Source organism: Hermetia illucens, chromosome 6, assembly GCF_905115235.1.
Source record: "Hermetia illucens chromosome 6, iHerIll2.2.curated.20191125, whole genome shotgun sequence".
In the NCBI taxonomy this organism is placed as follows: Eukaryota; Metazoa; Arthropoda; class Insecta; order Diptera; family Stratiomyidae; genus Hermetia; species Hermetia illucens.
In genome coordinates, this window is record NC_051854.1 from 74020242 (window position 1) to 74037056 (window position 16815).

General features: G+C 42.4%; 1 protein-coding gene across 1 annotated transcript in view; it reads left to right on the forward strand.

The window, feature by feature from the left end:
* The first annotated feature begins 4073 nt into the window (after positions 1-4073).
* Positions 4074-16815, forward strand: part of LOC119659348 (UDP-glucosyltransferase 2-like) — a 32097-nt gene continuing 19355 nt past the window's right edge. The window contains exons 1-2 of the mRNA XM_038067397.1: positions 4074-4942; positions 10028-10467. Of these exons, the coding sequence (XP_037923325.1) occupies positions 4326-4942; positions 10028-10467 (1057 nt within the window). The 5' untranslated portion in view covers positions 4074-4325. The remainder of the gene's footprint in view (positions 4943-10027; positions 10468-16815) is intronic.

The window sequence follows — 16815 nt, forward strand, 5'->3', positions numbered from 1 at the left end:
GTCTGGGTTCAGTGTTGAGGGATAACGCTTTTTAGCATCTACCTGACGCCGAGAAATTCTGGTAAGCAGTGATCTTAATACTAGAGCCCTTGATTGAGGCATACCTCAGCCAGACTCCAGAGGGAAACGCAACCTGTACATTGCGACGAGAACCGGGCAGGTAGTTTTAAACACCGAATCCAGAGTATAGACCAGCAGAAAATAGATTCCGCAGTGCGATAAATAGAAGCAAAGTTCGTGGCTGGCAGAACCTGGTCAACAAGATGAATAAGGATCCGTGGGACTTTGGCTATAAACTTGTCACCCGGAAAACTGGGACTCGACGAAAGCCCTGCATACTAAGCACCGACCAGATTGACCGCATTGTATGGGTTGATGTCAATAGCGCGGAAAGGATTGCCCCTTTTTCACAATGAGAGAGCTCGAAGAACCGGTTCTCACCACAACAAGAAGGGGCAAAAGTCCTGATGGTATTCCGGTGGAAGTTTGCAAACTGGTATTGCGGCAACAGTCAGATTTGCTGCTCAGGGCGTTCAACGCTTTCTTGAAGGAGTGCATTCTTCTTTATCGCTGGAAGGTAGCGAAACTCGCATTGACAGCAAGGGCCCGAGGGTGCCATGTATCTGGTTCCCCGTTGAAACCTCCTTTGGTTTCACCTGGGGTGGAGTGCTGTGATGGAGAGAGCAATTTGCATGACGCACGCACACAATTGTGAACGCTCTCGAAAGGGTCGGCCATGACTTTCGATCAAATCCAAAATAAGGATATCCGCGATCGATATGGAGTTGCACCGATTATGGAAAAATTGCGAGAGAGGCGTCTTCGATGGTATGATCACGTAATTCGCGCTAACGAGAATTCAGTTGCCAAAATTGTGTTATTACAATACCTGTACAATTGATGTTCTATGCAATTAAATTAAAGAAGAATAAAAGCTCGACTGAAGGTCTCGTATGCAAACAACGTTAGCATGTATGTGTGGAGTTTTCAAGTCTCTCATCAAGCGTGTCCTTTCTTAAGGGAATGCTCATGGATGCGTTATGGAAATGCACATGTACGCAGTATGGTCATGTTTACGAGCAAGCCGGGTAGGTGGGAACAAATGCTCGACCGTGAATAAAAATTGACTATGGGAAAGATATCTACAAATGGAAATAAATATGAAGGACGAGAAAGCAGTTTTTACGGTACAGGACTTCGAAAACCCAGTACTGTTGGTTTTTTTTCGGATTGGGCGAGCGGGTTCCCGGCCGTTGATATCTAGCGACCAGATTGTCTCAGTAGTGGCAAACTTGCCGGCTTTGATATATAATATAATGCTACGATAGTTCCTTTTCGTAACAGCTCGAAGCTTGGAAAGTCATCATCGAGAGCAATGTGACCCCTCGTTAGTCGAGATTCATCGCGGGACTCGGAAAAGAATATGGATATTCCATACTAGCCAACTGAAGTAAGGTTTTTTCAAACTGGAAGAACGCATAACTGAACTCTGTCAGTTCATCAAGGAAACGCTGAGTATCCATTAAGTTCCCCTATATTAGGCAAAGGCGAAGTCACGTGATTAGCGCGTGAAACCTACTCAACATAAAGTAGATGAGAACGTGCGTCAACTGAGTAGAGACGGAATTAGTGAACCCCTTGGTATCCAGCAAGCGGCCTCTTCGCCGAAGAAATATGGGCTACCGAGAGTTGGTAGTTCTTCAATTATGGCATTAATTTTGACAAAAGGGGAAGAATCTACATCTAGATGCGCCCGAAAATGATCATTATTTCGGAGAAAGGAGATATGTCTTATGATGACATTCTTCGAAAAGTCAAAGCCAACCAGAATTGACAGATTTGGGCGGTTGTGTAAGCTGTATCAGACGCATGCAAAAAGGGGATCTGATGTTGGGGGTAAACGAATTCAGTGAAAAGACAGCAGATAGCTTTCTAGGCCAGGTGAAAGTTAAATAGTTCGGAGTTAAACGAGGTTGCATCACCGGAGAATATCTGTGTTGTGCTAGGGGAACAATTGAACCTCAACCTCAGAGGAATAGAATAGAGTGCGATAAAGAGAATTAAGAAGGAATATGCAGGTATACAGACTGCTAATATTAACTTGCTTGTGGAATCAGAGGTCAAACTGTTACAACTGATTACTGTAATCCTTACCCAAATTATGGTTGTGCTACGAGGGAGAAAGACTCATCTGGAAACGCGCTATTCGGGCATGTAGAAGGCAAGCAATACAAGAAGCAATGCCATTTCCGGGAGCTTTGTAAGGGCAAAAGTCAACAGCTATCACTCTACAATCAATTTACAGATGTTAAGCCTCTGCTAGTGCAACATCACCGCAAATTGAGGATATGTTAGACAGTTTGGTGTTGAATGCTAGAAGCCATGGCCCTAATATTATCACTGGCGATTTCAACGGGTGGGCGGAGTAACGAACACAAGGAACCAAATCTTTCTAAAACCTTCGTGCAGTTGGAGATCGTACTAGCCAACGTTGGATCTACCTTTCGAGGCAGAGGGTTATGCTCGATAGTTGATTTGAGTCACGGTTTAGAAGGGTGAGTTCAGCATACCGGCCAATCGGGCTGAGGTTATGCTTTGTATATAGGGCAGTATCGGGTTAGGCCGTGTGTATCATGGCGGAAATAATTCCCTTCGATTTTCTAGCGAATAAGGCACATTTTCTCTTCCAGAGAAGAGAGTGAATGATATACCAGGCGATGTGACTGCAGATTTTCAAAAAGTTACTAGGAAGGGGCTGTACAGAGGATGGGTAGAAACGGTGGGAAAAGGTCGCCGAACCCCTACACTGATGCTGTGTATTAAGAGATGGTGAAGCGAAAACACGGAAAATCAAAGTGCTAATGTAATTGCTAATGTTTGAGGGGGCTCCCTCAAAATAATACTTCAAGGTGGAGAAGTGGGGGTGGTTTTAGTGAGTGAGAATCTCACACATTGCTGCAATGTCAACGTTTTCCTCCTCCATCAACAAGCAAAAAAAAACATGTATATAATTTCGGTTTATGGGATATGCCCTATTAAGATACATATAGCTTTATGGCTACTCTAATCTAAAACCATATTGAGAGCTGAGGAAGCTTAATGTCTGACACCCACGTTGGGTGCCTTTTGAGATATGTCGACAAGTGGGCGTTACAAATCAGAATATTATTATATAGAAAAGATGTGGAAGAAAAACATAACTATAAGAGGAGGAGAAGGCGGTTCGGCTGCGAGCAAACTACCCAATGAACTATTTTGAAAATTATGTTTGTGTTTTGTCTGGAATCTTGAATTGAACCATATTCAGCAGTTCTGTACCTATCAGCGATTTTATGCATGTAAATTCGTAATAATTTTTAGCAATAGTTCTAAGAACCTAGAACAAATATTAAGATCGAAAATGAACACATTCTTTAGAACAAAGGCCTACTTTCCATTTAATTTCACGTTCTATGCAACGTGAACTTCGCTAAAAATAGTGATAAGCATTATCAAGTCATTTGTTGGCTTCGAAGTGGATTATTGCTAGATTGCCTACTCCATGAGATAGAATGAAATTATATTCAAGTGCAAATATCTGCCAGATACCCACTGAGCAATTCTAATGAACTCAATTACCCACTTGAAGCAATAAGCTGATAGTGCATCTGCATACGGTGAAGCTCAAAGTATCTCCAAAATCTCGCGCCAAGCCCCTTTGGCATCTGAATCTAATTATACAATTTCTGAGCTGACCCAATCCTTACATGTTCGGCTTTCTTATCATCTAAATAATATTTACATGAATGCGAGCCAACAATGCTTCAGACGGAAAAGCTATAATTTATGGCCGCCAACGCGATATTTGCTTCCTATGTGAGGTTCAGCTGTTCCACGCTCCCATAATTTTGTGTGGTGAATGCACCATACTCAGAGACTTTGACTCATATTCAACATTTTCTCAACGCATGCTCGGAAAAAGTGATCACGATCACGCCTCGAACATATGTGCGACCGTCAAGATCGGCCGATCAGCTGTTGTAGAGTAGATACTAGATACAAGATACTATGCTAGAGTCGAAACACCGGCCAAGAAACCTCAAGCTAGGGCTAGTTTAGCTGAGTCAAAAAAAGTGAGTCTAGTTCATATTTGAATTTCGTTACGATCGGTTAGACTTGGAAAGTCGGCTTAGAGCTATAGGAGACAGTGCTAGTGGTGGAAGCAAGTGATCTTGATTGGCTAAGTTGAATTGGAGATAGATTTTTCGGGAATATTTTTGGAACAGTGAATTTAAGACTATTTTGGAAACGCTACTTTTGGACGTTATTAGATACTTTTTGGTGAAATGAGTGTCCTTCAAGGGTCGGTGCTTTTTTTGAGCGTATTCCTACTCGAGTTTGCCTCGTGCTCGCGAATTTTGGCAGTTTTCCCCATACCATTTCGGGATCATCAAACGGTTTTCCGGCCTCTAATTGAAGATCTAGCGAAACGAGGTCATGAACTGACAGTCTTGACCACAGATCCAACAAGCTTTTCCTTCGCAAATGATGATCGTATTGACCTTATTGACCTCAGTTTTGCACATAACTTGAAAGTTTTGGAGAAACTACAAGAGTACTCAGGCAGTGGTTTGGATGTTATTCGCAATGTATTTCACGTTACTCGAAATGTGGCCGAAGCTGAACTGAAATCACCACAAGTTCAAGAACTTCTTAGAGATAGTTCGCGAACCTTCGATGCCGTGCTGATTGATTGGTCGGGTCCGTCGCTGATGAATGCGTTCGCATGGAAGTTCCAGGTGCCGCTGATTGGAATCACACCTGGAGGCGCGCTCACTACGTCACACGAGGCCATGGGCAACCCCAATCATCCAACCTGTTTTCCCAGCATACTGTTGCCGTTTAGTGACAATTTGAGCCTCTTCCAGAGGATCGCGAGCGCTTTCTTTTCACTTAAATACAGGTAAGTCTTTGTCTGGAGCGAACAGTACTTTGGTTCATTTGGATAATTGAGGCGAACGTGATAATGGATTTCTTTGTTTGATAATTCCGAGCATGGCATTGAAGTGTGTTTTCTGTATTCAAACCGGCATAAAATTATTCTTTGTTCTGCTTATTGCATGTAGATTGGCGCGCTTCTAGAGTCTTTCTTGGAGCAGTCGTGGATTAGTCACTATAGAGACTTAAGTGCTTCATACATACATATATGAATGGGATCATTGGAGCTCCCGCTTGCTACCTTTTCCGAAATTCAATATTGTTATCAAGGAAGCGTGCTTTATACCCATAAATCAAGATTAGATTCTTTGTTCTATCGGAGATGACTCTTTGTTCGAAGTAACAAAATTAGATCAACGTTTTTGAAAATGAATATTTTTGTTAGTAGTATGTAGTAGTGTGTATTTTGATTTCTACATATTTAGAAATATTTTCAAAGTCATTTCCGAGAAAATTTCTCAGACACGTGAAGATATATAAATAGATGAATATATGCATAACTTGGTACCGTCTGAGACATGGGAAGTATCTTGAAAAGCACATTTTCATTGGCATTCAAGATACAATGAGAATTATGAAATTTTTAAAAGTTGCTCAGGCTATAACGACAACCATTAAATATTCCGTACATTTCAATTAACATAAACCAATTAACACATTGGTTGCATCAACGACCTACGATTACTACGGAGTGAATTTCATGGGAATTTTGAAACAACCGGAAAAGTTTCCGCATCTCAGAAAGTTGTAATATTTATTTAATACTCGGCACATGACTATGCGTGATGGAAGCTATTTCTGGCCTGAACCTGAATCTATCGGGCACAATGTTTACTGTAGGAATCAATCGTGGGTGTAGATTCTACAAGAAGACTATAAAATCCCGGATAAATAATTATTATTTACATTTATTCAAAACGTTTGCAACGTTTATGGCATTTTTATGGGGGATAACTTTGTTCTTAAGATATTACCTAATAGCGAATGTCAGATACTGAATCCAAGTCAGAGTAACTTAACAACCTAAGAAATTATATAGAGGTAGTATCTTAGCGTTCTAAGTTCTAAATCAAATATCTTATTATGAAGGGACCTTGAAACTTTTTCCGTAGTTTTTTAGTAACGGAAAAATTTGAGGAAGTAACCCTTTGTACTCTTTCACCATCTAATGCATTCTAGGCATTAATTTCCGTTTTTTTTTCTCGTTTACATTTTTCATACCAAACTGTACTTCGGGAACAAGTTGCATTTCGGGAACCAGTTGCTTCTTTCTTCAAAAATGTTGACTTTTTTATTTAAGTCAGAAACAAATCATCAGATGCTGCGTCTGTCCTGGAAATCGTCGATGCCTTTGGTGTATCTTGCACCTAAAAGAATAGAGATGCAATCGGAGCAGTCTGATATCAACTGGATGTGGGCTCAACAGAAAAAAAAATCATTACTTCCATTCCTATTGCAACGCCCTCTCATAACCCTTTATCGAGACTCTTCAATCTATCAGTCAGTAGCCGGCTACCATCCCGAAATTTAGAAGGAAACTATGCATGGTATAATTTGATGTTCCGTATAAAAAGGATTCCTATATGTTCCCTATATAGCCGCGTGGAATGTCAAATAAGAGATCTAATCACGACTATTTAAAACACAAAATAGAACTCCTTCTCAGAAACTCTCAGGCTGAAAAGTCCAAACAAAAAATTAACATAACATTAACACATCCGAGATGCCTGCACTCCTCCTCTCCTGTTCTGTGCCAAGTGCACTTGGGACGATCCACTTGACGGCCATCTTGGGAGAGTGAATTCCACTGCATGGCATAGCCCGCAATGCAATTGTTGGCCCTCCATAATGTGTGACCTATCCATTGCCACTTCCGCTTTCCAATCAGTAAGTAAGTCCATGCCCCGTTGAATCACGGTAAAGTATTATAATACATCACGGAGCGGAGTCAGCTCACTCTAGTGTTGTCACCTTTCTTCACTACGTTTACGATTTTCTCGCCTCTTCTACTTTTCGCAGTTGGTCTGCGTAGATGCGATCATAGAGTTGATAGCGTCGCAATCCTCTTGGAGACTCCTTCAGGTTTTTCCTTTCTTCTCCAATTGCGACTGAACCTCCATCTTAGTTTCGACAATCGGGTGAGGTGACCTGTTTAAACCAGTATAGGTACTGGCGATATTCTCCGTGCCCTGTGAGAAACTGGGTAATATTATAATTGATCTCACCATACCGTCTTTACAACCATTTCTTGATGCCAGGGATGAACATGTTTATTTACCGATCTTTTCCAGAGCATTCCCATCACGTTTGCCATTTATTTACAGATCGTTCTTTCTGATGTTCTTTGTCTGCAATTGAGGAACGGTGGGCTTTGCATTGTATATAGTCGTTATATCACCTGCCAAGATGTCAATTTGCGTCATTCCTGAAATGCTGAATGCTACATCATCTGAAACAGCCCTGAAGGCAGACCATACCCTTAGGGCTGTTCTTCTGTATATTGCACTCAGTTAATGAGGGTGAGCTGAGATTTGCAACGTCTTTCCCCCTGTTTGGCGTAGCAAGATCGAACTCACCACCCTGGCTACAACTGAGTTTTGCGTCTATGATCACTACCAAATATTTGATAGGAAGTAATGATGTAATCCTGAATTGAATTCTATAATTTCTTTTACGGCGCTTGGTGATGAGGACCGTTTCCATCTTTTTTTCTGCAAGTGTCAGACCAGAACTTTCTAGCCAACTCGTAAATAATGCTGTTAAGGGTTGGCTTCGAATGAGTAGAGCTCAGTATCTTCGATATTCCTTGCGATTAAAACCAGTGGTACGTCGTCGGCGGAATCCACCACGTCTTCCGGGACCGAAAGATAAAGCACATCATTATACATGATGTTTCACAGCAGTAGGCCAAATACAGAGGTCTGTGGGACACCCGCGGAGACAACGTACTCCTGGGGTCCGTCTTCGGTGTCATACCAGCGAGATAAACGAGAATACCAATTTTTGCAAAGCATTTCCCTATTAGGTCCCCATTGGTCGAATTGAATGCATTTCTCACGTCCAGGTTCACGACTCTGCATCTTCGGCCAATTCGATAGCATCAGTGATTGATCTGACCTTACGGAACCCATACCGTCGATCTGAAATTACTTCTTAGCTCCACAATTCCCACAGTGTCTAGAAAACAAATGTGTTTGGCAGCAGTACCAAATTTTGGCATTTCCATGCTGCAGGAAATATCCCCTCGGACATGAACGCTTCGAATAACTAATTGAATATAACCGCCAAAAGTTGTCGGTGGTGATGCATTGTGTGAGATGGAGAGCTCTTTCTGTAGAGGCGTCTGGTTCATTAGATTTATCTAGCTACGTTTCTATGGAGCTCTACTCATCCAAATCCTTTGCAGACCAGTAGTAACTTTTGCCGCTTCCATGCTGCAGGAAATATCCCCTTGGACATGGACGCTTCGAGTAACTAAGCGAACATACCCACTAACAGTTATCGGTACCCCTCCCTTCTTGGTAAATGACACTTGAATGATTTTCAACAAGAGAACAGTCCCATGACGATTCTATAGGCCCTGCCTCATGGGATTACATCCACCTCTGAGCAGAACGGTCTAAAATATTCTCTTTTGCTTCGTTGGATTGCAAGCTTAAGAGATTTCTCCTACCTATCGCCCTCTGAGCCTTTGGCCTGATTGCATCACTATTGCACCAGTAGTTGGGTCTTCTATCAGGTATGGACGCGTCACATGCTTTGGTGATGACCTATGAAGATCTACTCATCCAAAACCTTTGAAGACCAACCTGGCATCATAGTACAGAGAGCATTGCCTGATGATCGTTGTGTGTGCAGTCCTTACTGACGCATCAGATCAGATCTATGATTGAGACAAATCCTCCCTTCTGAAAGGTACTTATATCACCCTCGTTGGCCAAGAATAGATCCAATTGCACAAAAGCTTTTAATCGAGTGCGCCCCCTGCCACCTGCTTCTCTGCTACTCCACTCAAGTGTCCAAGGGTTGAAGTCACCGGCAATCACTCTTGGACTTCGCCTTCTTGCGTCTTTCTGCCATCTACCGGTTACGGCGGAGTTTCTTATTCGTATATTTTTTATAAAGTGGCTAGAAACCCCCCTTAAGTTTATCCTACTACAGGCTATATTATAGAGCATAATGAAAAATTTGGTGGAAATGGCACTATTACTAACAAAGTTATAATGGGTCGAAGCTATTCGCTTTAAGCAAATTTACTCGTTTTGCAATCTGATAAACTAAATGCATAAATATTACGAAGCAGGTACAAATGGGACAAATGTTCAGTCAAATATTCTCACATAAGAAATTCATAAAATCTTTCGCAGCTGAAGCGTTCAGCTCCGGTTTTCCAACTTGATTAAGCTACGTTGAATACAAAAGATTATAAATCCTTTGATAGCAAGCAACGTACAATTTCGAAGCATTTTCCCATAAAAAGATTTCAAGCTTAAATCGAGATGATGTTGCGAATCCTCATTTTAGATAGCCCCGGAAAAAATATGCCTGTATTGCATATTCAAATTCGCGTATAAGCTCCTAGTCATGCTCCACGGATTTCCTATACTCTATATGGCGCCAGAAAATAGATGGTGTTGAAAATTTGGAGGAAATTTATTGATCCATGCAGATGTCTCTCGCCCACGAATTTGATTTTTCTGAAAATAAACTCTTTAAAAATAATTTCCACGGAATTTCATGCGTTTTGATATGCTGAACACGTAGATACGTTGGCGATTGTGAATGAGAGTAGGTCAATTTAGTGTTGGAGTAAAAACGAGTTGTTTATATATGCAATCCATATCTACTGCACACATTAGATTCTAGAAGGTTTATTGACGGAAGATATTGGGAAAGACGCATTAGTTAATCCGACGGCATAGCATAGAATTGGAACCTTGACCTCCTCATGCGCTTTGAAGGATATTTTGAATTTATATATTTTCACTTTATTGTCAAATGGGAACGAGGAAACTAATTCTTAATTCAAAATGTTCTTCTCTATTTCCAGATATCTCTACTTCAGCGAGGAACTACCAACACAAAATGAAATAGCCAAAGATTATTTTGGCCGGGATGTGCCAGATCTTTGGGATATAGAAAGCAATGCTGACCTACTTTTGATAAATACGTACGAGGCGCTGGGTAACTCCCGTCCTGTTGGTCGTACTACAATTTTCTTGGGTGGTATTCATGCCACGTCTGAGCGAAAAACTTTGCCACACGACCTTAAGCACTTTATGGATGAATCATATTCGGGGATCGTTTATGTAAATTTAGATAGTGCCACGTTGAAGGCATTCGTCGAAACTGAACGTCTGGAAAAATTCGTGAATATTTTGGAAAATCTTAATTTGGATATTGTATGGAATTTGAATGAATTGCCATTTGAGGTGAATATGACGAGGAGGTTATACCAGAGCGCGGTCATCCCACAAGAGGATGTATTAGGTGAGTTATTTGTGTTTATATCCTGAAGAATGTATTCCGTCTGCGCATAAATGCTATACTCTTTGCTAGTCAAAATTAAAGTATTATTGCCTCGATATCAGGAAGCGTAAATTCAAAGTTACCCCATCAGAAGGTTGTTATGCAACTTCCTACGTGCAGTTCGCATTCTATACATAATGATACTCCCGCATAGCTGTTCCTATTGTAGTAAGATAGAGGTGGTCTTATCTTCTTCTTTTTCTTCAGCCTTTGTCCCGTTCACAAGCGGGGTCGGCTCGTCGTGATCGGCTTCGCCATTTGGCTCTATCGAATGCCTGATCTGGGTGCAATCTCGAGGCTTTCAAATCCCCATCCAGCGTATCAAGCCACCGTTGCTTAGGTCTGCCTTTTGGTCGTTTACCATCGACTTCGATGTTCAGACCAATCTTTGCAAGTGAATTCTCGTTTGCACGAATTGCGTGACCATACCATCGAAGACGCCTCTCTCGCAACTTTTCCACGATCGGTGCAACCCCATAACGATCGCGGATATCCTCATTTCGGATGTGATCTAAACGTGTGACGCCACTAGTCCAACGTAGCATCTTCGTCTCCATTACCGCGAGACGCCGTTCATTGTCTTTTATGGTCGGCCAACACTCAGAACCATAGAGAGCGACTGGACGGACAACATTGCGGTAAATTTTAGATTTGAGACGTTCGTTGATACGTCGATCACAAAGGACACCAGTTGTGGAACGCCACTTCATCCAGGTTGCGTTAATGCGTGAAGCAATTTCATAACGCAGCTCTCCATTGGCTGATAGCGTTGACCCGAGGTATTTAAATCGCTCAGATCTGGGCAGATCACTGCCGCTGACAGTGATTGTGCCTGTTTCATGGGGATCGGTCGTCAAAAATTCAGTTTTGTTTAAATTCAATCTGAGACCGTGTTGCATGAGGCGATCGTTCCATTTTTGAACAAGTTGCTCGAGATCATTTTTGCTATCAGATGCTAGGAAAACATCATCTGCATAAAGCAGTGTGTAGGGCGCTGGACGTTGGATATCCCGTGTGACGGTGTCCATAACAAGGACAAAGAGGAGTGGTGAGAGGGCACTTCCTTGATGAACTCCAACAGAGACACGAAGCGGTTTTGATACACCCGCCATACTTCGAACTTTACTTTTCGGATCGTGGTAGAGCAATTGAACCCAGCGCACGAGTTCTTCTGGCACGAAGTGTTGTCGTAAAGCATACCAGATGAGTTCGTGTGGTACACGGTCAAACGCTTTCTCTAGATCCAGAAAGGCAATGTAAAGAGGGCGATGCTTCTCACGGTGTTTCTCCATGAGTAACCGCGCAGCGTGTATTGCGTCAGTAGTTCCGCAGTTCTTGACAAATCCGGCTTGATTCACGGTTATTTCAACGATTTCGCGAATACGGTTGTCAAGAATGCGTTCAAAAATCTTCATGGTATGGGAAAGTAACCGGATCGGACGGTAATTTGAACATTCTGCTGGGCTACCTTTCTTTTTCCATATTGGAACAGTGGTACTTTCTTGCCAGTCAGATGGTGTTCTTCCTTCCTGAATAACCCGGTTAAAGAATTCACTGAGCCACGGTGTTGGGTCCCAGCTCTTTGCTTTCCAGAGCTCAGATGCGATGTCGTCAGGTCCTGTTGCTTTCCCCGATTTCATTTGTTTTATTGCCTCCTCGACTTCAGTTGCGCTGACTGGTGGAACTGCTCCAAACGTCGGCAATGATTGTGGAAGTGGAGGATGAGCAAATTCTTCAGTTGAAATCTGCTCGAAGTATTCTCGCCATCTATCCGTTGCGGCTCGACGGTTGGTAAGCAAAGTACCGTTCTTGTCATTAACACAACAGAAGTGTTCGATATCCTGTGTGCGTTCATCACGGCTTTTAGCAAGTCGGTATAGATCTCTCTCGCCATCCCGAGTGTCCAGTTTATCGTAAAGATTTTTGAAATGGTTCGCTCGGGTGACAGCGACCGCTTTCTTTGCTTCCCGGTTGGCATTCTTATAAATTTGCCAATTAGCAGGCGTTTTATCGTCGAGAAATTTGTGGTAGAGGCGTTTCTTTTCACGGACCTTCATTTCAACATCATCATTCCAAAGCCAAGTATCTCGGTTGATGTACCGCTTACCCGGCTTGGTGACCCCGAGGGTTGCAGAGGCCGCTTTGTGGATCGTGTCTTTCATTTGGTTCCATGATTCTTCCACATTCGTAATGGTTGGCAATCGTATGAGTGAGACCGTTTCTTCGTTCTTCTCACCAAATCGCCACCATTTAATGCGCGGCGGGCCAGTGCGTTCCTCACGCCGTTTTATCGGTGGCTTAATTCGCAGGACAGCAATCAACGGCCGATGTTGAGGTGCGATGGTCTCATAGGGAACGACTTTGCAATCAATGACAGTGGTAAAATGTTGACGTCTTATGAGAATATAGTCGATTTGCGTTTTATTGTTCCCACTATAAAATGTGGGAAGATGAGACAATCGTTTGATGAACCATGTATTCATAAGTACAAGGTCATGGGTGTCCGCAAAATCGATTATACGCTCGCCACCTTCGTTGCGCGCTCCGAACCCCTTTCCCCCATGGCACCTGTTACCGTCTGCCTTTTCACCCACATGACCATTAAGGTCGCCGGCAATGATTATGTAATCATCAGCAGGCACGTGACAAGTCTTTTCATCGAGAAGTTGCCAGAAGGCATCTTTCTCGGCATCAGGTCGGCCTGTCTGTGGTGCATACGCGGTGAAGAAGTGAATAGTGCGATCAGCTGATATAATGGTGAGCTTCATCAGCCGATCATCAAATCGTTCGACTTCTTTAATGGCATCACGGAAACCCTCTGAGATGGCAATGCCAACACCATATTGAGTGTGTGGGTTACCAAAATAGAGAAGTTTGTAGCCATTTTTACCGCGTTCGCGTTCAATGTCGCAGCTTTTGGAACCAGACCATCGGGTTTCTTGCAGAGCGCAGATGTCAATGCACCTTTTCCGAAGGGCTCTTGCGAGTTCCTCGGTCTTTCCAGTTAGGGTACCAACATTTAGCGTGCAGACACGTATTTGTTTTGTTCGTTGTGTGCGGACTAACTTGCTTACGTCCTGACGCCGTCCATGCGTCAAGAACCCTTGCCCATTTCTCGACAGGACCGGGGCCCGTCCTGCCGCGTCGACTGAGGTGGACGCCCTAGCATTTCTCCGAGGCCTGTGACTTAATCCGATCATCATGTTTGTAACGACATTCTATGCATTTTCTTGGTCGACCTGTCGCGGGGCCTGTCACCAAGAGAGATCAGGTAGGATTTAGCATAGTAGAATAACTCCAACTATACTCTATTTATCTCTTTCCCTGATCTCAGCATTTTATTTTTGTTTTACTGAGGATAGTACAGAGTACGTTGCCTCAAACCCTCCTCCTTTACCTGGGCTTGGGACCAGCATACTATGTTAATAGCATGGCGGAGTTGAGGTGGTCTTATCTTGGCTTTACAAATATTACATAAACATGATGTGCATGATAACGACCAAATTGTTACAGCGCGTAAGGGGGATCTGAAGTACATTCATGCAATTTAAGTCTACTTCCCTAAACAACTTCAGTGAATATATTTTTTGTACGATGTATGTATATTTGATGTATATCGTTTCTACCACACGAAGAATGAATAGGAGGATTTTTCTCATTTTGGCTGATAATTTTGATAGTATATCATATAGTATATCATATATGCAACAATCCAATTTTATTTAACCTTAACAGTACTACCATAAACTTGACTTGCGGTTTTATATATATGTATGTACTCTCATTAATTGGTCATAGTATACATGTGGTTGATAAAGTGATAATAACAGATAAACCACGATTTGTGGCAGCCCCATTAAGTATTTCTATGTAGTTCCCAAATAGGTAACTGAATCTCAATCAACGATTTTCATAATCTGAACGCAATTAATTTAACAATTAAATTTATAAGCCAATTTCTTTAATTGCCCCATTTAGTACATGACAGACATTTGAAATTGTTTGCCATTATCATATTACCTATCTGTTAGATATCAGCCAAAAATGCATCAAAATGTTCTCGGATTTTTTTCAGAAAATTAAAAATGTAACATTTTTTATCAAAATCGATATTGTCTCCTTCAAAGTAATCTCCATCGACGTAAGATCCAAGGGTGAAGGTGGCGAGTTTTTAGAGGGAGGAGGGGAGAATCCGACTCTTCAATCCCAGTTAAAACTCGTTTCGCCTTAACGTGTTTTTATATGTCGTTATGGATAAGCTTGAATTGTCAACCCTACACCCGGAAGAAGAGGGGATATGGGGAGGGTGTGTATAAGGAAGAGAAAGGTCACTTTTTTCCGGTTTTCTCTCGTTGCAAAAATTACGACGGTTACCCTTTTAAAAGGTCTGGCTCTTTAACAAGGAGCATTTTGTTATCATCGTCATTTTGTCGATCAAGTCCTGATCTGGATGGAGTCGCGAAGTTCTCAAATTTCCATCCAGCGCATCAAGCCATCGTTCTTTAGGCCGGCCCTTTGGTCGTTTCCCATCGATTTCGATATTCAGACCAATCTTGGCACGTGAGTTCTTGTAAATGTGAATTACATGTCCATCGAAAACGCGTCTCTCGCTCTCTTTTTAAATTTTTTCACGATCACTGCAACCTGATTATAGCGTATTACGTTACTGCTAAGCGCCGCTATTTGTCTTTGTCGGCCAACACTAAGAACCATAAAGAGCGATTTGGTGGACTACGCTGTGATAAATTTTGGATTTAAGATGTCCATGGATACAACGATCATAAAGAAGGATATTGGTGAAACACTAGTTCATTCAAATTACGCTGATGCGTGCAACAAATTCATAAGGCTCACCATTAGCAGATAGCGTTGATCCGAGATATTTAATTCAGTTCTGGGCAGGTACTGCCACTGATAGTGATAGTGACTGTTTCATGGGGGTTGCTCGACTGTTCAGATTTGGTTTCAGACCGCCCTGCATAAAGCGATCATTCCATTTTTGAACAAGCTAGTGGAGATCAGTTTTGCTATGAGCCGCATAGAGGAGTCTATTGGGCGCTGCACGTTGGATTTCGCGTGCGACGGTGTCCATAATATGAACAAAGGGGAGTGGCGAGTGGACACTTCCTTGATAAACATCGACAGAGAAACGAAGTGACTTTGATATACCCGCCACACTTCAAACTTCACTCTTCAGATCATGGTAGAGCAATTTAAGCCATCGTGCGAGTTCCTCTGACACCAGGTCTTCTCTCATACACAATGAGCTTGTGTTCACATGATCGCTAGTTCCAAAAATGTCAAGGATGTCTTCAAGAATCTTCATGATATGGGACACGGTAATTTGAAAGTTCTATTGGCCTAGCTCTCTTGCCAACCAGATGGTGATCTATTTCCTCAATACTCCAATTGAACAGAAGTGTTTGGCTTCTTGTGGGGGCTGTGATCGGCTTTTGACCTTCTGGTATCAGAGATCACTTTCTTCACTTCCCGGTTGACATTTTTTTAATGTTTTATCGATGAGAAACTTATGGTAGAGGCATTTCTTCTTACGGATCTTCATTTGAACATCATGGGGAATGATTCTGGGGTTTGCAGTTGTGATAAAATGCCTGCGTCTTATGAGGATATGGTAGGTAGGTAGGTATTAGTGGCTGCTCCAAGGATGCCACAAACTCCTAAGGCTGTGATTGCTATTATGAAAGCAAGGAGGCATTCGTGAAACAAAGCATCTCTCCTACCAGCTAGAATTCTCTGAGGTAGGAACGGTTTACCTAGTGTCTGTACTCTGACTCTAGCTAGAGTTGGCCAACGCAAAGGAAGGGCCTGAGGGTTTCCCCCTTTTCTCTGCAGGTTCGCCAATGCAATTTTGTGGTATGCCGAGGATATGAGGATATAAGTATATAGTCGGTTTGTGTTTTACTGCTCCCACTATAAAATGAAGGAGGATGAGATAGGTTGTGTTTGTCCGCCAATCAACTATACCGGCGCACCATCATTGCGTGCCTCAAACCCTTTTCTTGTTCTTGTTGCCATCTGCCTTTCCAGTCTTCAAAACCTTCCGTAATGGCGGTATAGTTATCATCAGCAGGCACGTTACAGATCCTTATGCCAAGAAGTTGCCAGAAGCCATTTTTCTCAGCATTAGGTAGACCTGCCTGTGGTGCGTACACGGAGAAGAATTCAATCGTGCGAGCAGCTATTATAATGGTAAGTTCATCGATCGGTCATCAAATTGCTTGACTTCTTTAATGGCATCTGGGAAACCATCTTGATGAACCCTTGTTCATTTCTTGACATGAGCGAGCC